The 13,757-nt window shown below is 42.2% G+C and overlaps 1 protein-coding gene across 2 annotated transcripts in view; it reads right to left on the reverse strand.

Moving 5' to 3' along the window:
• Nucleotides 1-9,840, reverse strand: part of sardh (sarcosine dehydrogenase) — a 98,720-nt gene extending 88,880 nt beyond the window's left edge. Inside the window, exons 1-5 of one of the 2 annotated variants that reach the window (XM_034192279.1) lie at nucleotides 9,648-9,840; nucleotides 5,270-5,456; nucleotides 4,958-5,094; nucleotides 3,967-4,145; nucleotides 1,509-1,688 (exon numbers count right to left, since the gene is read on the reverse strand). In XM_034192279.1, the coding sequence (XP_034048170.1) occupies nucleotides 1,509-1,688; nucleotides 3,967-4,145; nucleotides 4,958-5,094; nucleotides 5,270-5,451 (678 nt within the window). In that variant the 5' untranslated portion in view covers nucleotides 5,452-5,456; nucleotides 9,648-9,840. Of the gene's footprint in view, nucleotides 1-1,508; nucleotides 1,689-3,966; nucleotides 4,146-4,957; nucleotides 5,095-5,269; nucleotides 5,457-9,647 lie in introns of those variants that run through there. The other variant, XM_034192280.1, reaches the window with a different exon arrangement.
• Nucleotides 9,841-13,757: the final 3,917 nt, after the last annotated feature.

A 13,757-nucleotide genomic window follows, 5' to 3' on the forward strand; every position in this document is an offset into this window, starting at 1 on the left:
ATAAGATTTGCCAACTTGGCTACTTTTGAAGCTTGAATTAGCCCAAAAGCTAACGTTAGCTTCTCTGTATGTTATTTTTTAGCCATGACAAAGATCCTCTGCTCTCCTCTGCCCTGCTAAGCCCCACAGTCAGATGCGCGTTCAAGTTTGTGGCGGTGTGGCTTTGGACGAAGCACTGACGGGGTGGAGGGGGGGTGGAACCTAGAGGAGGTGCTACTTTCAAATCTTCCTAGTTCTCTTGCTAGCTCTGCAGGACTACCAACTCTAGCTTTAAATGAGATTAAAAATTTTCAAAGTGCTGTTGGCCCTACAAATAATTAATCTAAATCAATAGATTGTTTTGAAGGCTAAATTCTAAACATCGCAAACCGTTGTGTGCGCTCTGCTGCCCCGTCTGTGTCTTTTGTGTTTGGATTTGTCTTTCAGTTCTGTCCTCATCTTTATATGGTGTGTTTTTTTTCTGTTGCTCATGCCCCCTTTTGGTTTTCTACATGCGTGTGCGCTCCTGGGCCATATCTGTCTGCTGTATGTGTGAGCCTTCCTGCTTCGTGTCCGACTCTTGTACGAGTCCCGTGTATGTGTGCCCATGTGCGCCCCTGGGCCGTATCTGTCTAGTGTTTGTCTGTCTTGGTCGTGTGGGTCCCGCATGTGTATGTCACTCGCGTGGGTCTGGTCTCCCCAGCATCTGTCATTCGTGTGTGTGTCCTGTTACAGTGTGTACGTGGACGTGTCCCCCGCTGCCAGTCTCCCTTGTGTTCTGTGTGTCTGAATACTTCCCGGTTCATCATGTCTCAGTGTCTTGGCTCCTGTCTTTGTGGTTGTGTTTTTCAGCGTCTTCATATTGGGTTCCGTGATTTATCACCTTTCCACAGTTCTGTATTTGTGACTTGCATTTTGTCTTTTGGTTAGCCTTTTCATCCGCGTTTGAGAGTTTATCATTTATCATGCTGTTTTTTTCTATGCCATTGTGTTTTTGTATGTTATGTTCCTTTAGTTCTTACATGTCCTTGCCACTTCGCGTTCAGTGTTAATTTTCACCTGTTACTCATTTTACTGCATTGAAGCCACTCCTGTTTTGTCTTTCCTTTGTGGGTCAATTAACAAATGCTATGTTTTGCTCTTGTTAACGTGTGGTTTCATGCTCTTGGTCTCTCCGTTGTCCGTGTTGATTTAAGTACCCCGTTTGGTTATTCGCACCCCTTATTGTCAACTGATTTTGGTTAAATCCTCCCCATTGCACCTCCTGGTTTTCCTCCTCTCTGAGTTAGTCTTGGACTTTTTATTTTGTTGGGACTTCCCTGAACCTGTTTTTGTTTCTGTTCACCCGTGTGCGTTAATAAAGCATCAAGAATTGTTGTCACACATCCCTTTGTGTCCTGGTAGTCTGCTACTGGGGTTCAAGTTGACTCTGATCTAGCTCCAACCGTGACAGCAAACTAGTTGAAACCAACTCCAAATTTTTAAATAACTGCATTACAAATAGGTGATTGTAGACCAGTGCACTATACCTTGGCTCCCCTGGCAGCAGCAGCTCTGGTCAGTGTGGTACAGGTTCCTGCTGGGTCCATGGTGCCATCTTTTGGTACATAGAGGGTTCCATACAGATCGTTCACATTCATTAGGGGATACAGGTCCTTGGTCTCCGCGGGTGACAGAACATGGGACTCGATACCATAAACTTTCCCCAACTGGAATATGGAGATGACAGATGTATGCTTTACTAACTGGACTGATTTAATGCCTTAACAGGTGTATCACTCTATCCCAAATTTTCTGTTGAGGCTATATTACAGAGGTCTTCAACTCATTCCAGAAAGGGCCGAGAGGCTGCAGATTTTCTTGACAACCACCCACTCCAGCAGGTGATTTCACTGATTAACATCACTTTGAGCAGATGGAATCAGTTAATCAGTGAAATCACCTACTGGAGTGGGTGGTTGCAAAGAAAATCTGCAGCTTCTCTGCCCGTTCTGGAATGAGTTGAAGAGCTCTGCTATATTAGATTTTAAAATGTCTGTAAATGATGGTGAGATAAAGTCTGAAAAGTGAAGATGTTTCACAAGGCCTCCAGTAGGCCAGGAGCACAGCCCCTGGTGGGGGCCCAGGGGACACAGCGCTGGAAGCTCATAGGTTTTGAGCATTTTTGAGGCATTTCAGGGCCACTACAAAGGCCTAATTTGATAAATTTCCATTTTATACTTTTTGTATGTTGGGGTATGTGGAAACCTTACTGTAACAAAATAATCTGTCTATGTAGACCTTCTTTCAGTGATACCTGCCTAGTGCTAGTATTGGACAGATATCACTGAACTTGCCAAAACTATTATTCAAGTTAACTTTTTATTTTGACAGACCAATCAATTGATTTATTATGGAAACATCACAACACACACACACACTAAACACACTGTTAAGCCCCTTTCACACCGGGGCTGCTCCCAGTTGCTTCCTGTGGTGTCATGACGACGCAGGAATTTCTGCGTCAGGTGCGCGCAGCAGGGGGCAGAGAGGAGGAGAGAATGCAGCCTGCAGGTTCTCTGCACAGAGAAGTCAGAGTGCACAGTTTGGCTGCAGACAGACTGTGCACTCTGACTTCTCTTCTACTTGTTGTTGTGCTGAGGTGCAGGGCTGCGCTCTGAGTTCTGTTATAGTTTATCTTTCCTCCCTTGACCACGGATGCGCGCGCACGCGAACCGTCCTTGAGCAAATGTGGAGATGTCTGGAGTTCTACTTGATGTTGACATGTCCTGGACTTATGTCCTTTTTTAACTGTGATGAGAGAGTCTGAGGAGAGAAAGGAACTAACTGCCTGCAGACAATTTTTTTTCTTTTCTTTCCTCCTTTGACCGTGAGATGCGCGAGCGCGAATGTACCGTCAAGCAAATGTGGAGATGTCTGGAGTTCTACTTGATGTTGACATGTCCTGTCTCAGGACTTATGTCCTTTTTTGTCCTTTTTTTAAACTGTGATGTGAGAGTTTGAGCTGAGAACAAGGAACTAATGCCTGCAGCCAGACTTTTTTTTTTTTTTTTTTATTGTTCACATGTGCGCGCGTGAACGAACCCATCCATGAGTGGACTAGAGATGTCCGGACTTTTTACTGGATATTTCTGGCAATGAGTCTGCATTTTTTTTCTGTGGTCTTTTTTTTTCAACATGTAGTTTTTACTGCATTAAGTAAACGGTATAAAAACAATCCTGCGTGATTTATACTGCGGGAACAATGGAACACAGCAGGAATCATAAATTGGCTTCGAGTCACGTCGGGTAACGCCTCTTTGCCCTGAGTTACGCCTCTTTGCCCCGACTTGCGCTGGAACCACTTCCTTTCTGCGTCGAGCACAGGACGCCAAAAAAATAAAATTTTAAAAGTTTAATTTTTTGGCATCCGACTTGCTTCCTTCTTTTTGCACCTCGCGCTGTTGTGGCACCGAGCTGCATCGTCTCGGCACTGAGTTGCTTCCACGCGGCGGCGTCATAATGACGCACGGTGCAACTGGGAGCAACCGGGAGCACCCCTATGTGAAAGGGGCTTTAATACTGATTTAATTTATATTTACAAGGTTCTCTGCACAGTAAATGTTGAAATGTTCCTGATGAGGGACAAGTGAAGAAATATATTTCTTAAAATAAAGAAACATGAAACAGTTAAAAAAAAAAAAAAAAATTTTACTAAAAATTTTTATTTAAAAAGTTATTTAAAATTAAATCTTTTTCTTGTAATTACATTAGTAACAATGAAAAACACTAGCTTTATTTGGTAAAAATAAAAATATATTTAACAATTTACAAATGAACAAATGATTGAATATTTAAAATGTTCACTCAGCTCGACACCCGCCCCACTAAGTTTTTCTCAACGGATTTACACCGATCTCAAAAATGGCCCAGATGAAGGTGAAAAAGTTGGAAATCTGCAAATCCACAACGAATTCTCATGCCTGTAAATCTGATCTTGATTCTTACCGACATAAGGCGCTTGTACTCATCCAGTCTCTGCTTGTTGGAGGCAATGAAGAGGCCTCCATTTTGGATCCACCCAGTGTGAAGACCTGTCTCCTCTTCCAGATCTTTGCTGATGACATTCCTGGTGTGGGCCAAGAGCTCCACCTCAACATCACTGGGGCGAAGCTGCCAGAGTAGTCCTAAAGAACACGTGCAGTTTCAAACACACATAGAAAAATATTTAGGCAGAAGTACATAGCAAGACTTTGACAAGATTACCAAATGAAGTACACATGTGACACGCAGCAGTAAAACTAGGTCTGTTTCCGCTACTGGAACTTAACTAATTTCCCAGATGTTGCAAACGGTTTAGAGAAAGAGCCTTGTAATTGGCATCTCAGCTGTTTTGTCTCCATTGCGGTGATCACTCACCTGACTCATGCAGCTTCATGTGCAGTAATGTAATAGTAATTCTGCAACAATTTCAGTCACAATGTAGACTTTATAATTCCTCTTTAAGACCTCAAATCCTTGCTAGACCTTGTCCATTGAGAAGAAAGTCAACAACGCCTGTACCGCCTCATCGGTTCATCTGTCGCCTGTGCTATTCTGTTAAGATTCTTCTACTTGGGTCAGTTAGTCTGGCTTGGTGCTTGTTGTCATCCTATCCTGTGAGAGTTAAGGACCGATCAGCAACAACCCCTGACAAGCAGTTCCATAAGTACCTATCCCAGAGCAGAGACTTATTTCGACTTAAAAAAAAAAGTCGACAGGAATCACCTTGCAGGGTTGTTTCCTATGGTGGAGACATGCGCAAAGGTGTCGGACCCCAAAATGCCCCACAAATTCCTGAAGTGGAAAAGGAGTTCCTCGGTAAGGTTTACAAGCAATAGATTCAAAATCAGCTTGAGTTACCCTTGTGAAAGCATAAAGTATGGCACTGAATGGTAATAATTAAACTCGGTATAAACACTTTTTCCAATCCTTATATTTTATATACGTATGGTGTTACCTGCGGTATGCCAGGTGGTACCAGCCGTAAGCCGATCCCTCTCTAGAAGAACGACATTGGTCATACCCATTTTAGCGAGGTGGTATGTAGTCTGACAGCCAAGGCTGCCTCCTCCAATTACAACCATATCCGCTGACCTGAGGGAGGTGCCAATTAATTACATGTGAGTAAAGGACATTGCTTTCACATTGGCATAAAACCGATGCAATCTATAAACCAATCATTCAAACTCGGATGCTGAAAAGAAATGTTAGTGAAAGTCAAGAGTAGACGCTAGGTTCCATTTCAAATGCCACCTATCATTTAACTAACCTGGGTAAAGGTACTGTGGGCCCAGATGAGGTCCCCTCCTGTTTGAGTGTCTTCTTATAGGGAACACTTTTTTCCTTTGTGTGCTCAATACAGTAGGACCGAACACTTGCCCGATACAAGGGACACAGAGGAGGCCGCAATGCTGACACAATGCTCCGAACTGCACTCCCCAGGAAGGCCATGGCCCCTGTACACATATGAAAAAGAAAGACTGAAACAGTGAATCTATACAATTGTTTGCACTAGGGCCTGACCGATATCGGCTCACATTGGTCGAAATTTGCATAAAACAGACTTTATGCAAATGATGAGCAATGCGACACAGTGATTGCCAATCTGAGTGAAGGCAGTGTGACATTGGTTGTTGATTATCATAGCAAAAATTTCATGTTTAAACTGTAAAACACCAAGCCATAATTACAATTCTTTGTCGTAAGGGTCCCTAGGGAGGTGTTCCAGGAACGTCCATCTGGGAGAAGACCCAAAGACTAGGTGGAGAGATTGTATCTCCACACTGGCCTGGGAATGCCTCGGGATCCCCTAGTCAGAGGTGGTCAATATGGCCCGGGAAAGGGAAGTCTGCAGTCGCCTGCTGGAGCTGTTGCCCAATGTGATGGGAGAGCACTGTGTGATAAATTAAGAGTCTGCCAGTGTGGATGGGGGCCTAATTAGTCTCCAGACTTTGAGAAGCCCTGGCCTTGAGAAGTTACTTTATTTTAAGATAAGATCAACTTCATTTATCCCAAAGGAAATTGTTTTGCCAGAGTACAGAAACAGCAAACAGTGGACAGTGAACAGTTTTTGTTTTTTTTTTTGGTGGGGGTGGGGTTAAAATAAGTACAACAAAGTAGGGCTGGGCGATATGACTTAAAATTCATATCATGATATACAAGGTCTGTTAGAAAAGTATCCGACCTTTTTATTTTTTTCAAAAACCATATGGATTTGAATCACATGTGATTGCATCAGCCAAGCTTGAACCTTCGTGCGCATGCGTGAGTTTTTTCATGCCTGTTGGCGTCATTCGCCTGTGAGCAGGCTTTGTGTGAGCAGTGGTCCACCCCTCTCGTCGGATTTTTATTGCGAATAAATGTCTGAACCATTTGGAGCTTTGCTGCATCAATTTTTTCCAGAAACTGTGAGAGACCTCCAGGTGGTAACCATTCGGAAAATTCAAATCATTTGAGGGCCGATTTTATGGGGACTACACAGATTAAGGAGTGCTCCAGCCGGTTTAAAGACCGCCCACAGCTGCTGAGAGCACGCTGCGCTCCAAGCGCCGATCGACACGCTCAAACCCCACTGCAACAACCAGATCATTTCCAACGTGAAGGCTTTGTTCATCACGGCGTTGCTTTGTGCCATGTGGCTCCACCACGACACGCGGAATTCCTCCGCACGTCTGTCTCAATGTGCCAAAAAAGTGCTGATGTCCACGTCTTCCGCAATTCCTGTGCTAGTCAGAGGACGTTCCGGATAAAACAGAGCGTCCAGTTTGGAAATGCATTCCACTGTTACAGGAGTTTTTGTCATGGAAAGAGGAGCGGCTGTGGGCGGTCTTTAAACTGGCTGGAGCACTCCTTAATCTGTGTAATCCCCATAAAATCGTCCCTCAAAGCCATTTGAATTTTCCGAATGGTTACCACCTGGAGGTCTCTCACAGTTTCTGGGAAAAAGTGATGCAGCAAAGCTCCAAATCGTTCAGACATTTATTCGCAATAAAAATCCGACGAGAGGGGTGGACCACTGCTCACACAAAGCCTGCTCACAGGCAAATGACGCAACCAACAGGCGTGAAAAAACTCACGCATGCGCATGAAGGTTCAAGCTTGGCTGATGCAATCACACGTGATTCAAATCCATATGGTTTTTGAAAAAAATAAAAAGGTTGGATACTTTTCTAACAGACCTCGTAAACTGAATCCCTTCACTGTAACAGTATATCAATATAAATTTAAGTGTAAAAGTTATAATGGAAGTGTTTCTAAATTGGTCATATAGTCCCTTTGCAAACCTAAATTGATTAAAATAAAGAAACAAATAAATAAATAAAAAACAAAAACATACATAATTAATTTTGAGCACCTGATTCTCTGACTTGTTAGACATCTATTTTTGTGCACTGGAATAATCTTATTTCGCCATTCGTGCTTCTGTCCAGTGTTAGTTTGTCTGCTTTTGGTGGGCTTTTGTCCAGAAAGACCTCAGCGATGCCACAACGTGGGTTAATGATCCTAATTGGCTTATGCCGTGGGCTTCCACCAATGATAGAGCGGAAGGCATGTTTCTGTCCCCGGAAGTAGAGAAATTACATCATATGCATCATATTTTACCCCTTTAGTGCCCACCCTCAAACAAGATTGCGCTGCTCAATAAGGTAGCGCAGTATCGTTTGAACCCTGCGTGATATTGCAGGATTTGACCACTTATGGGGACAACCACTCCCATTGTGCAATATATACATGGCATAACTTCACACTGAGAAATGGTGTACCATTTTGTTTTGGACTGCAATTGCAGATGCAATCACAAACAGTTTTTTTTTTTTTTTTTTGGTTCCCAGTGGAGAAGAGAAGACGAGGCAAATGGGAGACTAACTCAACAACCGGCCCTGAATTGGGACAGATACTGTCCTCCATTTTTGGAGTGGGAATGCCCACTTCAAAACGACCAATTGGAGAGCGGCGCTGGAATTCCCATTCTTAAACGACTGATAGGAGAACACTGCTTGCACCACATCAAAGTGAGGTTGATGTCAGTACCTCGGCCACCAACCAATCACAGGCTATGAGACAGAGGCCAGTATCTGGCCCAATTCAGGGCTGGTTGTCGGTGTAATGGGAGACGTCACATTGGTATTAGCGTACACAGCTAACCAGAGTCACCCTGCTCAGAGTGCTGCTCTCACTGGACCAACATCTCTGCTATTTTGGCACTGTGGGATAGCTCGCGCCCACAGATTGAGCTCACCGGACTACTTTCACGAAACTGCTCAGCGTGCCGCTCTCGGAGCGACAACACACAGAATGTCTCTTCCCACATAGATCTCTTTCAGTGCAGCTTCTTGTTGTGACTTTAACACGAAGTTAACACCCAAGTCTTTCATCGCCAACTGTAAATGGTAATCAAAACATTCCAATCGTATCTTTCTGAACTCTTCCATATCAAACTCCACTGTGTCAATGTCTACAATGCTCAAAAACTTTTAATTTTTTTTAATATTTATTACAGCCACTCTTAAAACTTCAGTTCTCTTTATAATTTTATTACGGGTAAATTTTAGAATCGATTTAGATGAGATATACTCATTATCTCACAGGAATATATCACAATTATCTGGGAACTACTTTTTGCGCAGGAATTCATCAAGCACATCGGCCACGGGCACGTACTAACACAGAATCCCCAGAATTTGTGGAAAATTGTTCGTCCATAACGAGAGCGTAGAGGTGGGTGATACCGGGAATTTTGGTATTGATCCGATACCAAGTAAATACAGGCCCAGTATCGCCGATATCAATACCGATACTTTTTCATATTTAAGCTTCATAGATCCAAAGGATCCAATAGACCTAGGATCGAATTTCGCCAAACATTGTACGTGACAACAAAATACTTTATCACAATCAACATTTTTGTTTAAAAAAATATCACTCAACACAACTTAAAACAAAATCTCCTGAGGTAGAGAACTGACAAACCACAATACAGGATGCGCTGCTCGGTGTTGTGTGAGCTCTTACAGCCAGAAAGTAGACTTTGATGAATCTGCGTGCGCAGCAGTCAGTGCGTGCGGGAGCGGAAAAAAAAAGCCTGAGTATCGATCTTTTTACACGAGGAACGTTCAATATCAATACCAGCGTTGGTATCGACATTAGGATCGATCCGCCCACCTCTAGAGAGCGTCCACTTTTAGCTTGTCATAAGCTAAGCTAGTGGCACTTGTGAGAGTGTGAACCGTAATAGGTACATTCTCTCGCCTATAAAACCCCCTCAACTTGTTTGTGCTCCGGGTCAAAACAAACTGCAATACATGTCCACTTTCCCACTGCATCGACACTTTTTCTTTGCGTGTAATTTTACCCCTTTAGCGACCGCCTTCAAACGAGCAGCGGTGCCCAATGGCTACTTTTCTTACGGAGGAGTGGGCAACCGTCACCTCAAATATCTATAAAATAAAAAATATATGATCGCATTAGCTGAAACAGACCACGTGTACGCATTCGAACGGAAACGGCCAGATAAATAAATGAAGCAAAATACCGCACGGTGTCACCAACTATGACATGGTAGAAAGCGTGTCGTGGACGCTCTCATCGGGTTTTTGGTGTTAAAATGTCGTTAAACCCGTAAATTCCACCTATGTACACACACTTACCTCCTCCTCTCGTCTCTCTGGTTTAACTGCCGTCGGAACACACGCTTGTTACCAGATTAATAGTACTCAAACAGTTTGGAGAAATAAGTGGTTACAATAATGGCGTTAAAAAATGGCTGAATAGTTTCAGAGTGTTTGATTGCGGAGCAGCAGCTGAATCTCTCCCACAACGCCGACTTTAACTCCCGGCTCCGACTGGATCTGTCCTGTCTCACGCAGAGTCAAAAAAAAAACAGTAAGGAGGGTTAGCTGACAGCAGTCATCAAAAATCTACAGCAAATCACAACGTGAAGCTTTTTTGAATGGAGCACAACACGGCAGGGATTCAAACCACCTAAACAGCCACTTTTCCTTCTTTAAAGAGGAGTTATAGAAGTATTATCGCCAATATGTCCCTAGTTTTTCTAAATTTAGTATTCTGTGTATTGTTAACAGTGTATATATATATATATATATATATATATATATATATATATATATATATATATATATATATATATATATATATATCCGGCTGTTAAAAAATGAAGACACCGGGAAGAGGGAAGAAGCTTCATTTACTGCCTGAGTTCCTTGACTGGCCTTTTGAGCCTGGTTCCAAAAGCAAGCAATTCACATAGAAGCCTATGTTAAAATGCCCAACTTTTGAAGAGAAACATGTTTACACTCTTGTTACTGAAGCTATAGCTGGGTGCTAGTTCATTAAAGGGCTAACTGTAGACAAGATGGTGTGTCAGGATGAAGATACTGGACTCCAGTATGTCCTTCAGCAGGCTTTATAAACGCAACACTTTTGGTTTTGCTCCCATTTTGTATGAGATGAACTCAAAGATCTAAATCTTTTTCCACATACACAATATCACCATTTCTCTCAAATATTGTTCACAAACCAGTCTAAATCTGTGATAGTGAGCACTTCTCCTTTGCTGAGAAAATCCATCCCACCTCACAGGTGTGCCATACCAAGATGCTGATTAGACACCATGATTAGTGCACAGGTGTGCCTTAGACTGCCCACAATAAAAGGCCACTCTGAAAGGTGCAGTTTTATCACACAGCACAATGCCACAGATGTCGCAAGATTTGAGGGAGCGTGCAGTTGGCATGCTGACAGCAGGAATGTCAACCAGAGATGTTGCTCGTGTATTGAATGTTCATGTCTCTACCATAAGCCGTCTCCAAAGTCGTTTCAGAGAATTTGGCAGTACATCCAACCAGCCTCACAACCGCAGACCACGTGTAACCACACCAGCCCAGGACCTCCACATCCAGCATGTTCACCTCCAAGATCGTCTGAGACCAGCCACTCGGACAGCTGCTGAAACCGTCTCAGGGAAGCTCGTCTGCATGCTTGTCGTCCTCATCGTGGTCTCGACCTGACTCCAGTTTGTCGTCGTAACCGACTTGAGTGGGCAAATGCTCACATTCGCTGGCGTTTGGCACGTTGGAGAGGTGTTCTCTTCGCGGATGATGCGAAGGAGATGTGTTGCACTGCATGAGGCAAATGGTGGTCACACCAGATACTGACTGGTATCCCCCCCAATAAAACAAAACTGCACCTTTCAGAGTGGCCTTTTATTGTGGGCAGTCTAAGGCACACCTGTGCACTAATCATGGTGTCTAATCAGCATCTTGGTATGGCACACCTGTGAGGTGGGATGGATTATCTCAGCAAAGGAGAAGTGCTCACTATCACAGATTTCAACTGGTTTGTGAACAATATTTGAGGGAAATGGTGATATTGTGTATGTGGAAAAAGTTTTAGATCTTTGAGTTCATCTCATACAAAATGGGAGCAAAACCAAAAGTGTTGCGTTTATATTTTTGTTGAGTATATATATATATATATATATATATATATATATATATATATATATATATATATATATATATATATATATGAATGCAATAAATCCGGTTGTTAAAAAATGAAGACACCAGGAAGAGGGAAGAAGCTTCATTTACTGCCTGAGTTCCTTGACTTGCCTTTTGAGCCTGGTTCCAAAAGCAAGCAATTCACCCAACTTTTGAAGAGAAACATGTTTACACTCTTGTTACTGAGGCTATAGCTGGGTGCTAGTTCATTAAAGGGCTAACTGTAGACAAGATGGTGTGTCAGGATGAAGATACTCAGGCTTCAGCAGGCTTTATATATATATATATATATATATATATATATATATATATATATATATATATATATATATATATATATATATATATAAAACCCCAACTCCAATAAAGTTGGGGCGTTGTATGAAATGTAAATACAAACAGAATACAATGACTTGCAAATCCTCTTCAACCTATATTCAGTTGAATACACCACAAAGACAAGATATTTAATGTTCAAACTGATAGACTTTTTTGTTTTCATGCAAATATTTGCTCATTTTGAAATGGATGCCTGCAACACATTTCAAAAAAGCTGGGACAGTGGCAACAAAAGACTGGGAAAGTTGAGGAATGCTCAAAGAACACCTGTTTGGAACATTCCACAGGTGAACAGGTTAATTGGAAACAGGTGAGTGTCATGATTGGGTATAAAAGGAGCATCCCCAAAAGTCTCAGCCATTTACAAGCAAAGATGGGTCGAGGATCACCACTTTGTGAACAGCTGTGTGAAAAAAATAGTCCAACAGTTTAAGAACAATGTTTCTCAACATTCATTTGCAAGGAATTTAGGGATTCCATCATCTACAGTCCATTATATAATCAGAAGATTCAGAGAATCTGGAGAACTTTCTACACATAAGCAGCAAGGCCGAAAACCAACACTGAATGCCCGTGACCTTCGATCCCTCAGGCGGCACTGCATTAAAACCCGACATTGTGTAAAGGATCTTACTGCATGGGCTCAGGAACACTTCAGAAAACCATTGTCAGTTAACACAGTTCGTCGCTACATCTACAAGTGCAAGTTAAAACTCTACCATGGAAAGCAAAAGTCATACACAGGGCTGTGAAAATTCTGTGGCTTTCATCATGGGGAGGGGGGGTTGTTAGTGTTATAGTCTGTAATTGTGATCGTCACTGAGTTTGTAAAAGGTCTTTTTACGACATTGTGCAAGTTTTATAAGACCACGGACACTGATCTGTGTGTTACAGATACAAATCAGATTCCTCGAATCCGCGGAACTTCGCAGAGGATAAATGGCACTCAAAGCCTGGCTGTTACAACAGTTGTCGTAAAGCGGGACTGGCGGGTTGCTGCGGTCACGCTTTGTGGCTCCTGCGAGATGCAAACGTAGCATGTGGACATCACAAACTTTTAGAGTTCTCAAGTTTTTAAAAGAACAATTTTGTAGTATGTCTGTGTCATGGAGCGACATCAGACAGAGAGAAGATGGCAAGAAAGGTTTGAAAACGTCTGATAAGGACAAGAATTCGTGGAATTGTCGCTGGCTTCATGAACAGACCTGAAAGAACGGGAAAAAGGAACTGTGCCCTCATTAAACACCGCAAGAATTTTTCTCTCTGGAAAATAAACATTGTGTTGTTCAAACAGGATTTTAGACAAGATTATGTGACTTTTCTTTCATTAATCTAGGCTTTCTTTCATTGTAAAAAAAAAAAGATTGTGGCTTTGAATAATGGATTTACATGAATTTGCACAAGAATGTAAATGAGTTTTTATTAATGTAGTTTTTTTTCATGGGAAAAAGACACTGTGGGCTTGTGGAACTCCATAATTAACCTTAGTCTGTGAAGAAGATTCCCCATTTACATGAACAAATTATAATCTATTAGATAAATATGATTCAAACCACCGCAGCACAGTGCCTTTAATACCTATGGCATGCTCTAATCTCTGTAATAAAATTTTATGGTCAACAGTATCAAAAGCAACACTGAGATCTAACAGAACAAGCACAGAGATGAGTCAACTGTCTGAGGCCATAAGAAGATCATTTGTAACCTTCACTAATGCTGTTTCTGTACTATGATGAATTCTAAAACCTGACTGAAACTCTTCAAATAGACCATTCCTCTGCAGATGATCAGTTAGCTGTTTTACAACTACCCTTTCAAGATTTTTTGAGAGAAAAGGAAGGTTGGAGATTGGCCTATAATTAGCTAAGATAGCTGGGTCAAGTGATGGCTTTTTAA

Source organism: Thalassophryne amazonica, chromosome 17 (assembly GCF_902500255.1).
Source record: "Thalassophryne amazonica chromosome 17, fThaAma1.1, whole genome shotgun sequence".
NCBI lineage: Eukaryota > Metazoa > Chordata > Actinopteri > Batrachoidiformes > Batrachoididae > Thalassophryne > Thalassophryne amazonica.